The sequence below is a fragment of the Amblyraja radiata genome, chromosome 21 (assembly GCF_010909765.2).
Source record: "Amblyraja radiata isolate CabotCenter1 chromosome 21, sAmbRad1.1.pri, whole genome shotgun sequence".
In the NCBI taxonomy this organism is placed as follows: Eukaryota; Metazoa; Chordata; class Chondrichthyes; order Rajiformes; family Rajidae; genus Amblyraja; species Amblyraja radiata.
Genome location: NC_045976.1, coordinates 28,034,147 through 28,051,569, shown reverse-complemented (window position 1 = coordinate 28,051,569; position 17,423 = coordinate 28,034,147). Strand labels below are relative to the sequence as shown.

Genomic DNA, 17,423 nt, shown 5'->3' with positions numbered 1-17,423 from the left:
ATGACAAGCCAAACGGCATCCTCCCATGACATAAATCTTCTGATTCCAAAAGTCAAGCCAAACTAACAAGCATATTTGATAGGGGCCCAAAGCTCTTGGCACCAACTTACCCTGGATGTGGTATTTGGAAGCTAAAATGATAGTATTCTTAATTCAGAAATAAATCTTTATCAGTTGAATTTGTTATTACCGAGCAACAGTTTAAACACAACAGTCCAATATAAATTAGCGGATCAGACAGCATCTCTGGAGAAAAGGAATCGGTGACGTTTCTGGTCGACACCCTTCCTCAGACTGAGTCAGGGGAAAGGGAAACAAGAGATATAGACAGTGGTAAAGGGCGATATAGAACAAAAGAATGAAAGACAGACAAAAAAGTTTGATGATAAAGGAAACAGGCCATTGCAGCTGTGTTTAGTTTAGAGGTACAGCGTGGAAACTGGCCCTTCGGGTCCAAGCCGACCAGCGATCCCCGCACATCAACACTATTCTACACCACTAGGGACAATTGTTACATTTACCAAGCCATTTAACCTACAAACCTGTACGTCTTTGGATTGTGGGAAGAAACCGAAGATCTCGGAGAAAACCCACGCAGGCATGGGGAGAACGTACAAAGTCTGTACAGACAGCACCCGTAGTCAGGATCGAACCCGGGTCTCCGACGCTGCATTCGCTGTAAGGCAGCAACTCCACAGCTGCGCCACCGTGACCATGGCTCGGTGTTAATGAGTTAGACAATGAAACTCACCCCATTGTCTGAAGTCCCACACCACAAAGTTCAGGAACAGCAATTTTCCCCAGCTATCAGGTTCTTTAACCGACCTACACAATCCTAATCCCATCCCAGCAACGGAAGACTACGGCCCACTTCCTGCAAATATTCATTGTACCTGTAGCTCACTGTACCTGTGCATGTTGCAATAAACTGAACTAGGGTTAACTTGGAAAGTACTATCTTGTTAATGCTGGGTTGAAGGTAGCACTCTGTGAAATACATCAATCAGGAGCTTTCTAGTTTGGAGGAAGTAGTGGCAGTTATACCTTTGTGACTGAGTTGGTGGTCGATTATTAGTACATAGGTTGAACAAGTTAATAGGTGGCGCAGATGTTCAGAATAATTATTTGGCTTTCATGTACTCTGAAATATCTGTCATGGGGAAACAAGCAGTTCGTGGGGAGAGGACCCTTATTAAGAGCCCAAATGTCACACCGTGTCACATGATGTATCAAGGAAAAGAGAAATATAAAATGTTTTCATATTTCATAAACCATTTTCAACTACCTTAATTAGAGCAAGTTCTTGATCACATGTACTAACTTTCTCAGAGATTTGTTTGATGGTTACTTCATAATAGTTTCCACTGCTGAAGCTATTGATGTTGAACTAGATGCTGTGGGGCATAATACCTGGAAAGCATTGATATAGGTTCAAAGGTACACAAAAATTCTGGAGAAACTCAGCGGGTGCAGCAGCATCTATGGAGCGAAGGAAATAGGCAACGTTTCAGGCCGAAACCCTTCTTCAGACAGGTTCATGTCTGGTGTGGGTCTCTTAACAAAATGAAACTGAAAATGAACAAACTAAGCAGCTGGATTTATTTTTACTGCTTTCTTATTCAGTATTCCACTGTACAATTCAGAATGTGTCTCCACGTGAATTCCTTACCAAGCCTATTAGCGCCATCTGCTGGCAGTCTTCTTCCTGACAGAAAGGAACCACTCGCTCTTCTGTTATCAAAATAAAACATTGAAAAGGGTGTTTAATAGGTATTATCCTGTTACATGCACATCTAAGAAAAACAAATATTTTTTCCCTAAATTAATTTATCTCGTGGCAAAGCACCCGCCCCTCTTTTAATAGGCTCGTTATGTTCCCAAGAACAAATACTTCACATGGGAAAATTCAAAAGATAAATTCCCCTTGAAACATCACTATGAGCAAGATTTTTAAATCTTTGAAAACCTGATCAAGGAATACCACGATTTTATATCCACTGTACAAACTCTACATCTCACATGATTGAAAGTTTCACATTTTCCCGTTCTAAAAAGAGGGTTGCTGTTTACTTACGTTATACTAGAAATATGACAGTACAAATCCATAAGTACATCATCTCTATACAAGTTACATCCAACCATCTTTTCTTACCTGGAGACAACGCATCCACTTTTGAAAGAATCCTGCACAAAATAAAAGCATGCCTGAATAAATAATAGCCTGATCAGCAACATTACATTAAAATAATTTAAGAAATGAACTACCATGGAGGTTCTCTCATTCATTTGTTTTGTGAATAGAAAGGCAAAAATCCTCAGAAAACTGGAACTGATCCAGTGTTTCTGCACTCCTATCAAATGATCATGAGAACACCATGGAAATCAATTTCCCCAACAATATTGTTATAAAGTTAAAACTTCACTCACATTTTAGCAGTTTCCAGGACATTTGTGAAGTGTCTGATAGCTCTTGCATCTACTTTCTAAAATAATTTAAACAAACTTTCAAAAGAAAAATTTAAACCACATCTTATAACATAAATTAGGAGCACAATAAAAAGATGACAAAGGACAACTTGCTCATGAGAAGACCCATAAATAAATTGCTGGAGATTAAATTGTTTATAAATCATGCAGTAGATACCAGCAAATTTATATCTAAATTTAGTTATTTTATTTACTAGGATAAACTTAAATAAATGGACCTATATTTCCCCAAAAATATCAACCAGTTTAAGATATGAATCCTTCTGTAAGAATCAAGGGATGCCATATATCAAACCAGCTGGAATATGTACAAAACCTAATGTTTTATTATTAAAATATTCCCAATAAAAACTCTAACTTTACAGTTTAACCCTTGTCTCTCCCTTCCTCTTGTCCAAACAAACAACAAAATCCCCATTTTAAATCTGGGTGATTTAATTAAATCCCTTAAGTTCATCTCACTACTATCATTGGGAAAGCTTCAAAACTGTGACCTCCAGGTTCAAGTACAGTTTCTTCCCCGCAACCATAATGTCTGGTAGAAAATGGGAGCAGGAGAAACAGTGAAGGTGAGCTGCTCTTTGGGTTATCCAATATATGGTATGTTCCAAAATAATCTTGAAGCAGTGGTTTGACCCATTCTTCCAATTCCATGATCAGAGCTATACAGCATGGAAACAGGCCCATCGGCCCACCTTGTCCATACCTTCGCATAACCAATACAATGTATTTCCAGGAAAATTAAACATTTTGCTTCATAGATAACATGTCCTTCAAACACATAAATAAACTCTATGTGACCACTATCTGAGCGACTAGGATCTACTATAGATTTTGTTTTGGTTGCACAACGTCTATGTACCTCAGTTTTGCACTATTATGGTCTGGTTACCTAGTATTACTGATTATGAATTTATTGTATAGTTGATTATTGTATGTTTGTGTGTGCTTGGGAGACAAGTTGCTTCCAAGGCAAAGTGTGAAAATTTTTTAATTTTCCAAGAAAATAATTGTATTGGTTATATTTACACAAGAATTAGGAAAATCCTTTAGGTTATATTTACACAGAATTGGAAAAATGGGACAAAGCAATGCTTCTATATTGGATAACAAAAAGAGCAGCTCATCTTCATTGTTATTGCTGTTCCATTCCCTACCCGTCCCACACACACACACATTGGCGCCAGAGTAACAGGTTAACGTCAATCTTTCTGCTTCACACAAGACTCCAACTTTCTTCATCCAATCTCAGCCTTGTGCCTGCACTCATGCAGTCAAGTGAAGTGGATGTAGTGTTTTTATGGGCCCAATATTTTCCTTCAAGCCCCTAACCTCACATGACTAATTTTTAAATAAAATAATTTAAGATTAATACGTTCCCTATGTAAACATAATACTTCAAGGAAAATTCATTTAAACTGAAAGTCATTAACAAACCACATCCAAACCATCCCAAAACCTTTAATTGATTCCTGGGTACATTAAAAACTATGAATACTCACCAAACTTCTCTTACCATTCCTGAAAGTAGTCTTGATTTCATTCTTCCTAAAGAATTAGTGTCTAGTGAATTATGCAAACTTTCTAAATTCTTCAGAGATTCCACATTCGTATTCATCACTTCCCAAAAAACTTTACAATCATGAATCTAGGAAGAGGAAATAAACAAGAACAATTAAACTATCAAATATATTATTTAAGTTCACAATAGCAGAACAAGTGCTTACATTTATATCGGGGCTTCAATACAGTAAAACATCCTAAGAGAATTCACAAAAACAGTATCAGATAAATTAGCTACAAAAGGAGTTATTACAACAGATGACCAAAAGCTTCATCACGAAGCATCTGATAAACAAGATGCATACGACATCACTTCAATAAAACATTGCAGTCAAACCAACATTTTTCCTGTAATCTGAAGAGCATATTTTTTTTTCAGTGAAAACAGGTATTTCTTTAGAAGTGATGAGAGAAAGGAAACAGGAGAGAATAATCAATCCGCCAGACAAAACATAAAAATGAACTAGAAGTCACAGAAGAATCTCCAGTATTAACCTGAACAAGACACAAATTCTAGAGGAACTCAGCAGGTCAGGCAGCAATTGTGGAGGGAAATGGGCAATCAACGTCTCAGGTCGAGACGCTTAAAAACAGGTTGGGGGGGGGGGGGTTGGGAGTAGCGGTAGGGCAAGAACAGCAATAGATATGTGGATACAGGTGAGGAGGGGTTGAATGGCAAAAGGCAGTCAAGTGGCTAAAGAAGAGCGGAGATAGGTACAGAGGTTGGAAGATGACAAGTGGAGAACAAAGTATTTAATCTGGAATGTGATAGGAACAGAAGTTGAAGGGTGGAACAAAATGAGGGGTGATAGCAAATGGGAACAACAGAGTAGCAAACTCAATAGACTAGGTTGGAGGAGATGTAGGTGCTCCACCACCAGTCACATGTTCCCTTCTCCATCCCTTTCCACACACATCACTCCCACCGCAGGTTTCTGGTTCATTAATCCTACCTCTTGCCAGGCTCTTTCCTCAGCAACTGTACGTGCAACACATGTTCCTACACCTTCTCCCTCACCTCCTTCCAGAGACCAACACCCACAGATTTAGCTGCACCTCCTCACCTATTGTGTGCTTTTGATGTGGCCTCCTCTACATTCGACAGATTAAGCAAGGACTGGGCAACAACTTTGCCAAGCCAACAGCATGAACATTGAATACTCCAATCTCCAAACCCCCATCCCCTCTGTTCCATGGCGTCTCCTCCTATCTACCCTGATCCTCTGTCATACCCTTTTTCCTTATCTTAACCCACAGCCCCCCGATCATCCTGTTTATTTTTCTCCTTCCCTGGAACCCCTGCCCGCTGATCCCTTCCCAGCTTCTGTTGCAATCTTTGCTGTTCCCTTCCCCATTTGACTGTTTTCTGTCATTAACCCCTCCTCACCAGTATCCATCTATATCTCTCTCTCTAGCACTTGCCACACTCATCCCGCAGCTCTTTCCACTGGCTACTTCCACTTTGGTCCTTCTGTCCAGATGAAGGGCCTCAACTCAAAATGTCAACAGTTCATTTCCTTCCACAGATGCTGCTTGACCCACCAAGTTGCTCCAGCTCTTCTCCATTTTGTACAGTAATCTCACCCTTTTTCCAGCAGATTGCAAAATGTTTTCAGTTGTGCACGTTATTCCAGGAATATCCTATTGTACATTGGAAAGATTGGTTAGTTTCTCATGTTTAAACAAATAAAATGGCCCATGAAAATGTCTAGAAAGCAGTTTTATGCTTTGTTTGCAAGATTAACCATACCCCTTTCCAGCTTACTAAAGATGAGCATGGCAGCAGTTTTGCAAGGGCATTTGTTTCAGAGATGGCTTTTCTGTATATAGTACCTGAAACAAATTTATTGTAAATGTAGGTAAAGGTTTTATCAGATTGCAGAATTTTAGAAACAGACATGAACATGGTAAAATATAGGTAGACAAAAATGCTGGAGAAACTCAGCGGGTAAGGCAGCATTTATGGATCGAAGGAAACAGGCAACGTTTCGGGCGGTTCAGAAAGTCTGAAAAAGGGTTTCAGCCCAAAATGTCGCCTATTTCCTTCCTAGATGCTGCCTCACATGCTGAGTTTCTCCAGCATTTTTGTCTACCTTCGATTTTCTAGCATCTGCAGTTCCTTCTTAAACATATAGAGCTATGCATTTTCAGATGTACATAATTAGTTCTAGAATGAAAGCATGATGCAAATTTAATTAACATTGAAAAAATCATTCATTGACAATATAGTGGATGGTGGGAAGAAGGGGTCTATTCATGTACAGTGCCCTCCATAATGTTTGGGACAAAGACACATCATTTATTTGTCTCTGTACTCCACAATTTGAGATTTGTAATAGAACCAAAAAAAAACCTCTTGTGGTTTAAAGTGCACAGTCAGATTTTAATAAAGGCCATTTTATACATTTTGGTTTCACCATGTTGAAATTACAGCAGAGAATTCTACATAGAAACCAATTCTACATAGAAACCAAAATATATAAAAATGGCCTTTGATAACATCTGACAATGTGCACTTTAACCACGTGTGATTTTTCCTATTATAAATCTCATATTGTGGAGTACAGAGGCAAATAAATAAATGATGGGTCTTTGCCAAACATTATGGATGGCACGGTATATGCCACATGTTGGATCGCATCCATTGCTCCTGGGTATTATAAAGATAATTTACTGGTTTTACAATTTAATGGAAACTGTAAATAACTAACATTTACTGGGTTGTAACGAATTATAAATCAAATCTAATGACACAATTGTCTTAAAATTGCATGCATAAACTATTGTAAATTAAGGGCATCAACATGGTCGATATCTCAGCAAGGGATTGGTGCAGTCTTTAAATCTTTGATCCACCTTTGGGCAATTATATTCCCAGTGATTGTGGGGAATTATGGTTTTCTAAGCAATGAATTATTGTAAAATGCTTTCCTCAGCTGCATGTATACATATAATTGTTATATATGCAATATCAGGAGAGCTGACAAATAGTGTGTCCCATTTTTAACCATTTACTCTTTGTTTTGCACTCAAGAAACACAAAATATGCCTTCGTTCTGTGGAGCATACAGGTATCCGCCCTGACACTGAACTAAAATGAGAAGAACAGCATTTTGGTAGCCACCCATCATAGAACCATCAACTTCATTATCTTTGTAGTTCATCCAGCATTCATGACATAATTTATTTTGAGAGCAATCCAGAATCTCAAAAAAGTAATTGGTTGTTTATCAGTGCTAAATCCTCAATAATACAATTATTAGAATATACTGTAGAAACAAGAAACCGCAGATGCTGGTTAACAAAAAAAGACAGTGCTGGAGTAACTCAGCATGTCAGGCAGCATCTCAGGAGAATGTGTTTGGGAGATGTTTCGGCCAGGACCCCTTTTCAGACTCAAGAAGGGTCCCTACCCAAAATGTCAACTTTCCACATTCTGCAGAGGTGTTACCTGACGTGATGAGTTACTCCAGCAGTCTGTGTTTTTGTTCCTTGGGATATACTGTTTGATGGACTCACCTACAATGAATTCCTGAATGAGATCTGCACAGGCAGAGGCAGACAAACCACATAACCAGTGAATGATCTATTCAACACAAAAAAAATTCAAAAGTTATAAACAAACCATATTTCCATAATATTTTCCAAAGGCTAAAATTCATAAATGACTTTAAGGTTAAAATATTTGCATAAACCAGCAGATCTTCCTTGCTAAATCCTGCATCTAAAATATTGAATGGAATTGAAACTGACAAACCTTCATCTCTTTGTTCTCTATACAATTCATATTTTTTAAAGATCTTTCCAAAAATCTCATAATCTTCAAATTACTATTAATCCTCCTGTTAGTCTTTGAGGATAAATGGGGATACTGTGGATAGGGTGAGCTGTTTTAAATATCTGGGAGTCCACATCTCTGAGGATATGACATGGACATCACACGCTGCAGCACTCGTGAGTAAGGCAAGGCAGCGCCTTTACCACCTCAGGCAATTGAGGAAATTCAGAGTGTCTCCGAGGATCCTCCAGTGCTTCTACTCAACAGCTGTGGAAAGCATCTTGTCCGGAAATATTACCATCTGGTTTGGGAATTGCTCTGCCCAGGACAAGAAGGCTCTGCAGAGAGAAGTGCGTTCGGCCAAACGCACTATGGGAACTTCACTCGCCCCCCTGCAGGAACTATACATCAGGAGGTGCAACTCCAGAGCTAATAAAATCATGGGAGACCCCTTCCACCCTGCAACGGACTGTTCCAGCTGCTACGGTCAGGCAAATGCCTCCGTTGCCATGCTGTGAGAACGGAGAGGTTGAGAAGGAGTTTCTTCCCAGAGGCCATTAGGACTGTAAACTCCTATCTCACCAGGGACTAACTGTACTGTACCACTCTACTGCTTTTTTAAAAAAGTGCTGTTTTTTTCCCTTTTTCCTTCCACCCACAATATTTAATATGTAAAAGAATATGTGATTCTGTTCCATTCTGTTTGTAGTTTGTTTGGTTGTTTGTTTGTTTGTCTTTGTGCACAAAGTCCGCGAGCATTGCCACTTTTCATTTCACTGCACATCTCGTATGTGTATGTGACAAATAAACTTGACTTGACTTGAATGGTTCCCTGGTGCAAATTACATTTATCCCGCAGCATCAATGTGGGCTTCTAAATTACGGACATCTGCAATTTAGTTAATGAAATTCTATTTGAAATTATAGCAATTAGATTGTCCAATGCTAATCATCTTAAATCTGGTTACTGACCTTTCATCCAACGGAAACAATTTTCCTCCCTCAATTCTGATCCACACTATTTAAGATTTAATCATCAATCCGAAGTTCTCTTCTGCTACCCTACTCTAATCAAGACAACCCAAGCATCTTTCCTAAAGTGAGCCACTCCAAATTTGAAACACTGTACCACTGCAAACACCTGCAGGAACCAAATTAGTGTTTAATATAATATTAACATAGCTTCCTGGACTTGGTGCTCTATAATTCAGAACTCCTTCCCTATGTTTTAATAGTTTTTCTTAAAACAAGCACTGTACGTCATCCTGACACCAGTTTAAAAGTCCCCCCAAAGATCATAAAGACGTCCACGACATTTTTAGCATATGTTCTTGCCCTGACCATTTTCTGAAGAGATTTAGACAATAGACAATAAACAATAGGTGCAGGAGTAGGCCATTCGGCCCTTCGAGCCAGCACCGCCATTCAATGTGATCATCCCGAATCAGTACCCTGATTTGCGACTGCTGGCACCAAGCCATGGGGCCAAACCCTAAAGGGACAAGGGCACAATGTAATTTCCCCTCGTCCAGCCACTAGAGAATGCAGCAACAATGGTTGTTAGAAACATCGAAAAACAGGTGTAGGAGTAGGCCATTCGGCCCTTCAAGCCAGCACCACTTTTTAATATGATCAAAGCTGATCATCTAAAATCAGTATCCCATTCCTGCTTTTTCTCCATATTCCTTGAATCCTTTAGCCCTAAGAGTTAAATCTAACTCTCATTTAAAAACATCCAGTGAATTGGCCTCCACTGCCTTCTGTGGCGGAGAATTCCAGAGATTCACAACTCTCTGGGTGAAGAAGTTTTTCCTCATCTCACTCCTAAATTGCCTACCCTTTATTCTTAAACTGTGACCCCTGGTTCTGGACTCCTCCAACATCGGGAATATTTTTCCTGCATCTAGCCTGTCCAATCCTTTAAGAATTTTATATGTTTCTATAAGATCCCCTCTCATCCCTCTAAATTCCAGTGAATACAAGCCCAGTCGACCCACTCTTTCGTCATATGTCAGGCCCGCCATCCCGGAAATTAACCTGGTGAACCTACGCTGCACTCCCTCAATAGCAATAATGGCTTTCCTCAAATTAGGAGACCAAAATTGCACACAATACTCCAGGTGCGATCTCACCAGGGCCCTCTACAACTGCAATAGGACCTCCTTGCTCCTAAACTCAAATCTTCTTGCAATGAAGGCCAACATGCCATTAACTTTCTTCACTGCCTGCTGTTACTGCATGCTTATTTTCAGTGACGGATGTATAAGCTGCAATGTGGTCACCAGGAACTGTAGATGCAGGTTTACAAAAAAAGACACAAAGTGTTGGGCAATTCAGCAGGTCAGGCAACATCTCTGGACAACATGGATAGGTGACATTTCGGGTTGGGACCTTATTGGCACATATATTGGATTATGTCGATTTTAGTCTGGTACCTGTGATTCCATATCTGAATTACATTGGAGGTACAGGATAGCACAATGCATCGCAGCACGTTGATGGCAAACCAGTTTACTGTTTCGCATGAACAGCATTAGTAGCTGCGGATTGAGCACAGGTTTATAGATTTTCCCCAAATGGCAATCCAGCACCAAGTCAGACGATGATAATGCATCGCATTGACGATTCCAGGGTTTCACTTTGGCATCGTCCCCTAGCAAACACAGATGGATTAATACATTTGAATATTTTTGGAACAAAGTATCAGAAGTAAGCAAATTAAGTCCGTAAGTCCCTCTGCTATACAATTGGTTCATGGTTGAACTTTATTTTGCTTCCTTTCTCCATATTTATTGATTATACTCAAAGACAAAACTTCCCATTAACCAATCAGAAAAGTAATTTTGGGCAAGTATTTCAGATTTCTACTGTCTTGTGTGCTTCCTAATTTTATTCCCACTAGTGGAAACATTCACTCTATCCAAGCCTTTCATGATTGTTTAAGGAGGAGATTAATGAGAGGACAAAACGTACACTTAATTGTCATATGTGGTATCAAGTTTCACGGAATGCAGCTCACCAACTATCACTCACCTCCAGATTTTACCTCTTTTATCCATATTTGAACCAACACTGTATTGACATCAAGTTGGATATTGGTAGCATAGTGATTAAATTATCAACAAGAAACATCAGCCATGTCCACATTCTATTAACGGCTAACCCAAAGATTAACTTTATTCCCTCAATTCCTTAACACAGTTCTGTTTAATGCTCTGAGATTAATAAATACCCTGTGTTACTAGTATATTCTTAAAATGATTGTTTTAAAACATATATTAATAACATTATAATTAACAAGGGTTTATGACTTGGCTCCTTCATACAAATAATACAGGGGCCGTGGAACGTTTTTGAAAGTGAGGGGGGGCTGTGCGATCACTGATCATCGAGCAGGGGGAGGGTGGCACAATATTTTTTTTTTTTGTTGTTGCTCGACCTCCAAAAGTTGGGGATAATAAATTGGGGGGGACTCTCTCTCTCTCTTTCTCCCCCTCTCCCCCCCCCATCCTTTATCCCCCTCCCTCTCCCTCGCCGGCTAATCACAGCGCTTCGTTCACTGCCGCATATCTCGACTGTGAACCACGCTGTGATTGGCCGTTGAGCGGAGGTGAGGGAGGGTTTTGGGGGCAGTCGGTTTCCGCCGCGGCTGGTCGTGGTTTTGCCGTGCTCACTGAGCGCTTGTTCTGAGATTCTGGATGTAAGCGGTCCTCAGAAGAAGAGAAAAATACACCTGTGGGCCGGATAATTTCGGGCGATGAAGCGTGTCTCGCCAAAAAAGTGGAGGGGCTGCAGCCCCCAGAGCCCCCCTGGTTCCGCAGCCCATGTAATAGCATCATTTGATTGGCATCTGTGTCGATATGCCTTCAGCAATCCATGTTTTACAAATGTCTACAGCTATTTCAAGTTACTTGCTGCTGTCCCTTGCCACAAAAACTAAACCATTAGCTCAGATACTTGGCTCCCAGATTCTATTTTTTCCTTACAATAAAAATTGAGACAATTTCAGCCCATAGGGTCTATGCATGACTGTTTACAGAGCAATCTCATTTCCCAATAATGTTCATATTCCCCTATTCTCCCCATCAAACCTCCCCCCAACCCTCAGCCTCATATTTGCAACCTTTTAGATACACATCAAAAAGGCTAACTCATTAATCCTCAGAAAGTGCTGCAGATGGAACATAAGATGGCCCTCTTATTATTCCACACTACCCATAGCTAATGAGACTGAGTGCCACTTACAATTCCCCGTGTGATACTTTTCAACCTCTCAGTCCCATTAACTCAGGTCACAAATCTGAAGCTGTAGCTAACCGCCTAAATATGAGACCTGGAGTGATTATTCATAAACAATTAACAAAGCAGACCTCAGTTGTAAAATATATTCTTACCTGACAAAAACAGACTGTGACAAGTCAAATTAGGGTGTTGGATGTTAATAAGATGCAAAAAATATCCAGGCACATAAACAGCTATATAGTTACCTGAAAAGAAAAAGTGCATTAAAATAATTTTGCAAGGTGAGCAAATTTCAGTTTTCAATGGCTAAATTAAAGTTTATTCCACTTCAAACTGGCATAGTTGGTCAAGACAACAGGGTAGCAAGATTAAACACGGCTTCCCAAATCAAACCGATTAAAAGCAAGACATTTCTTATTGACTGTGATGGGCAGAAATATCAATTCATCCATTCATTTTGAACTTGGAATAACTAATAAATAAATGGCTGGAACAACAGCTAAGAATTGATTGCATATGGGATCATTATATATCCATTCATAAAATGGCACACATTACTCTTCTGGAGCTTGCACTCCTAATGACAATGTCCACTATGAACTTGCACACATATTCTACATTAGTTATTTGGATAAATAATTAAAATAAGCAATACATGGCTAATTTTAAAGGCATTTTGATAACACACAGAGTAGTTATCCTTGCTTAAGACACAGTGATTGAGATGTTCTCTGCAGTGTTGCTGCAGTTCAGCTATCCTTGGCAAAACCATGATTTAAAATTGCTGGGAGTACGTTTTATTAATTGCAATCTATTGCAAGGTCAAAAGGAGATTAAGACAGACCAAACATCTAAGGATGAACACAGAGCTTCCCACTTAAGCAGGTCTTACATAAAGTATTCTTTCTAAGTTGCTATGCATTGAGAGAATACAAACCTTTCCTATTAGGGAGTAAGGGTATTCTGGAGCCAGAGTGACTGCCATAAATTTCAAAACGTTAAACCACAAACCCCGTGTATCTGATGAGCCTATCTCTGCTTTCTTCCAATGATACCAAAGCTGATGAATTGGCCTATATGCCTGAAAAGTTAGTAAACCAACTGGCTAACAAAATTATATAATAATTTTGCTAATATGGTGCCTGATATTGTGGCAGTGCTGTCTAATTAAGGTGTTGTGAATCCTTTCTTAGCTAAACCTACAGGTTTCTTTGTTGAGTGGCATGTTATTTTGCCACTTAGATGAACTACGTAATACATATCACCTCAATAAGTTATTTATATGATCATTACTCTTGACATATAATGCAAGCAAACAGAGCTATACTATATCCAGCCTGCCCAAATCCCTTTCCTTCCATTCTATACAACCACACCTCCACAATGTTGGCACACGGTATGCCATAGACCATGCCATCATGCCCAATCCTACTCCAAGTTCAGAAACTCATTTTAATTCATTAGCTAATTCTGCCCATAGTTTGATCCAATATAATCTTGGGTGCATAGTAAGTGTAAAAGTCAGGACATTTCTTGTACTAGGATTAAATGAGGACTCTCAAGATTTGACAGATGAACTGTGAAGTGACCAGGTTGCAAGAAGTTGGTGGCATGGGGGGGGGGGGGGGGGGGGTGGGGGGGGGGGGGGACTGAAGGAGAAACTGTCTTAAACTAAAAAGTGAGCAGAATGAACTCAGACACTGTAAAAAGTCAAGGAAATGCATCCTCTACATACAGTGCCTTTTTTTTCTGATCTAGGAATAGAATATCAACTTACCAACATTCAGAAAGGCCAAATCACTGATACTGGCACATTTGGACTTTTCCAAGGAAACTCTAAATGTTTTTCGCCAACCTGCAGAAAATTAAGATAAAGAATTAAACATAGCCATTTCTGAAGTGTACCACTGCAAAGTCCATTTAGATTATTTTGGTATTAAATTGCTCATACCATAAAAATATCGAAGGTAGACAGAGTGAAGGAATAGGCGACGTTTCGGGTCGAGACCCTTCTTCAGACTGGGGGGGGGGGGGGCGGGAAAAAGAAAGGAAGAGGCGGAGACAGTAGGCTGTGGGAGAGCTGTGAGAGGCGGAGACAGTAGGCTGTGGTGCTGTTCCTCCAATTTGCAGTGGGACTCACTGTGGCCATGGAGGAGGCCCAGGACAGAAAGGTCGGATTCGGAATGGGAGGGGGAGTTGAAGTGCTGAGCCACCGGGAGATCAGGTTGGTTATTGCGAACTGAGCGTAGTTGTTGGGCGAGGCGATCGCCAAGCCTGCGCTTGTTCTCACCGATGTAGAGCAGTTGACACCTGAAACAGTGGATGCAATAGATGAGGTTGGAGGAGGTGCAGGTGAACCTCTGCCTCACTTGGAAAGACTGCTTGGGTCCTTGGATGGAGTCGAGGGGAAGGCAAAGCGACAAGTGTGGCATTTCCTGCAGTTGCAAGGGAAAGTAATGGAAAGGGAGGGGTGGTTTGGGTGGGAAGGGACAAATTGACCAGGGATCCAGGGACCAGGAATTAAGTTCTGTGAATCTGTGTTTAAATCCCGGAATGCCGCAATACAGTTTTACGGGTGGAATATACTTTAAACCAAGACCACCAAGTGACTGCTTTTAAGGGGCAAACAGGAAAAAGTTGCACCATCAAATTTAGTCTCATACCCTTCTGAAAATTAAGAAAAAGGTCAAGTGAAATAATCAAAATGGAGAGAGTTCCAACTGCTTAAAAAAAAAAAGTTAATTCTGCTGAAATAATTTAAAACTAGATTTACCATAATGCAGAAGAATGACTGAATAAATAAATTCTTGATCATTTTGCATAGGATGACTGTAGCACACCGACAAGGCACCTGCAACAGCAATTGATTATAGGAGTACGCTTTCTGTCAAAGGTAATCTGTTGCAAGACAAATCACTTTATAAAAAGGAGAGAATTCTTCATAAGCAGCAAAGGGTATAGCCATCCCCACTTACATAGAATCATAGAAAGTAGGTGCGAGAGTAGACCACCAGGTCCGTCGAGCCCGCACCGCCATTCACTCATGGCTGAACACTAAACAGACACACTTACCCACAAACAGTAGACACAAGACACAGAACACAAGACACCACCCTCCCCTTTATACCGCTATCACCCCTCTCCACCCCAAGAACCGCGTGATCTCCTGGGGGAGGCAAAAAACCGGATAAAAACCCAGGTCCAATTCGGGAAAAAAATCCGGGAAATTCCTCTCCGACCCCAATCCAGGCGATCGACACTTGTCCAGGAGATCACTCAGGTCTACTATACTAACCATACCTAGGTCCATATCCCTGCCCTCTCCCCGTAGCCCCTTATCCCCTTGGCAGCTAAAAAACCATCTATTTTTGACTTAAATATATTTAACGTTTCTGCTTCCACTGCTCCTGGGGCAGTGAATTCCACAAACTAACCACCCTCTGGGTGAAGAAGTTCTTCCTCATCTCAGTTTTAAAAGAGCCCCCCCTCACTCTGCAACTATGTCCCCTAGTTCTAGCCTCCCCGATCATTGGGAACATCCTCGGTGCATCCACCCGATCAAGGCCCCTTACGATCTTATACGTTTCAATGAGATCGCCTCTCATTCTTCTAAACTCCAAAGAGTAGAGTCCCAGCTTACTTAACCTTTCCTCATATGTCAATCCCCTCATTGCAGGAATTAATCTTGTAAACCTTCGCTGCACTGCCTCCAGGGCTAGTACATCCTTTCTTAAGTATGGACCCCAGAACTGTACACAGTATTCCAAATGTGGTCTCACTAATACCGTGTACAGCTGCAGCAAGACCTCCGTGTTTTTATACTCAATCCCCCTAGCAATAAAGGCCAAAACTCCATTGGCCTTCCTGATTGCTTGCTGCACCTGCATACTGACTTTTAGTGATTCATGTACTAATACCCCTAGATCCCTTTGCGTTGCATTACAACGCAGCTCCTCCTCATTTAGAAAATAACTTGCCCTATCATTTTTTCCCCAAAGTGAATGACTTCACATTTATTAGTATTAAATTTCATCTGCCAAGTTGTTGCCCACTCACCTAGCTTATCTATATCCTTTTGCAGACTCTTCCTATCCTCCTCATCCCCTACTTTCCCTCCCATTTTCGTATCGTCCGCAAATTTTGATATATTACACTTCGTTCCCTCCTCCAAATCATTTATATAAATTGTGAACAACTGGGGTCCCAGCACCGACCCTTGCGGAACCCCGCTAGTTACCGGTTGCCATCCCGAGTATGAACCATTTATCCCCACTCTCTGCTTCCTATTCGTTAGCCAATCCTCTACCCATGCTAATATATTACCCCCAATCCCACAATTTTTTATTTTTAGCAATAGTCTCTTATGTGGCACCTTGTCAAAAGCCTTTTGGAAGTCCAAGTATACCACATCCACCGGTTCCCCTTTATCCACTCGGGTTGTTACTTCCTCAAAGAATTCGAGCAGATTCGTTAAACACGATTTCCCCTTCACAAAACCATGCTGGTTCTGTCTGATGAAGTCATGTTTATCCAAGTGGCCCGTTAGTGATTCTTTAATAATTGTCTCCAACATTTTACCCACCACCGATGTTAGACTAACCGGTCTATAGTTACCCGCCTTCTGTTTACTTCCTTTTTTAAATATAGGTGTTACATTGGCCATTTTCCAATCCACTGGGACCGTTCCTGCCTCCAGGGAGTACATATGCTGGATTTTAATGTAAAAGATATCCCAACATTTGCAAACATTCCAAGACTTGCCCCCAGTACCCACAACAATAAATTGAAAAGGATTTGAAAATAATTATATATACTGCCCATCAGCTAGGTGTAAGTTCCTTTAAAGCTATTCTTTCCACGTATTTCTGGATTCATTTTTAATTGTTTTCCCACTGTTCAGATCGGTTTTCTTTATTTCATTGCAAATGACAAATACTAAAATTTAAGCACGAGTCAAAGTGCACTCTTTCCATTTTATGATAGGCAGAGAGCAAATAAATAACCCTAACTTCTCATCTACTAATTGATACTGGGATACAGAACTTTAAAGTAATGAATTTACTAATTTTGATTTTGAGATTACATACAGACACTGTCCGCCTTCTAACTGAGGGCAACCTTTCGAATAATTTTGAATCAGTTAGGTACACAGAGCATAAGTGATCCACATACACTTCAGCTTACTAAAATTACATTTTATACCAACCATTATATAATGAGAAAATAAGAGTTCAAGAGACATTTATGGTCACATGCACCAATTGGTACAGTGAGATTTGAATTACCACACAGCCATATGAATAAAAAGAACACAATACACGATAGAATTTAACATGAACCTCCCCACACAGCG

General features: G+C 40.3%; 1 protein-coding gene across 3 annotated transcripts in view; it reads right to left on the bottom strand.

The window, feature by feature from the left end:
* The window catches only part of LOC116985227 (gamma-secretase activating protein), a 53,729-nt gene that overhangs the window by 16,906 nt on the left and 19,400 nt on the right, over positions 1 to 17,423 (bottom strand). For 2 of the 3 annotated variants that reach the window (XR_004415223.1, XM_033039858.1), the window contains exons 13-23: positions 14,844 to 14,921; positions 13,848 to 13,925; positions 12,223 to 12,315; positions 10,264 to 10,481; positions 7,570 to 7,636; positions 5,801 to 5,883; positions 5,635 to 5,691; positions 4,004 to 4,135; positions 2,428 to 2,483; positions 2,153 to 2,184; positions 1,670 to 1,731 (exon numbers count right to left, since the gene is read on the bottom strand). Coding sequence is in view for 2 of the 3 variants with exons in the window: in XM_033039858.1 (XP_032895749.1) it covers positions 1,670 to 1,731; positions 2,153 to 2,184; positions 2,428 to 2,483; positions 4,004 to 4,135; positions 5,635 to 5,691; positions 5,801 to 5,883; positions 7,570 to 7,636; positions 10,264 to 10,481; positions 12,223 to 12,315; positions 13,848 to 13,925; positions 14,844 to 14,921 (956 nt within the window). In the remaining variant the exon portion in view is untranslated. The remainder of the gene's footprint in view (positions 1 to 1,669; positions 1,732 to 2,152; positions 2,185 to 2,427; positions 2,484 to 4,003; positions 4,136 to 5,634; positions 5,692 to 5,800; positions 5,884 to 7,569; positions 7,637 to 10,263; positions 10,482 to 12,222; positions 12,316 to 13,847; positions 13,926 to 14,843; positions 14,922 to 17,423) is intronic. The other variant, XM_033039859.1, reaches the window with a different exon arrangement.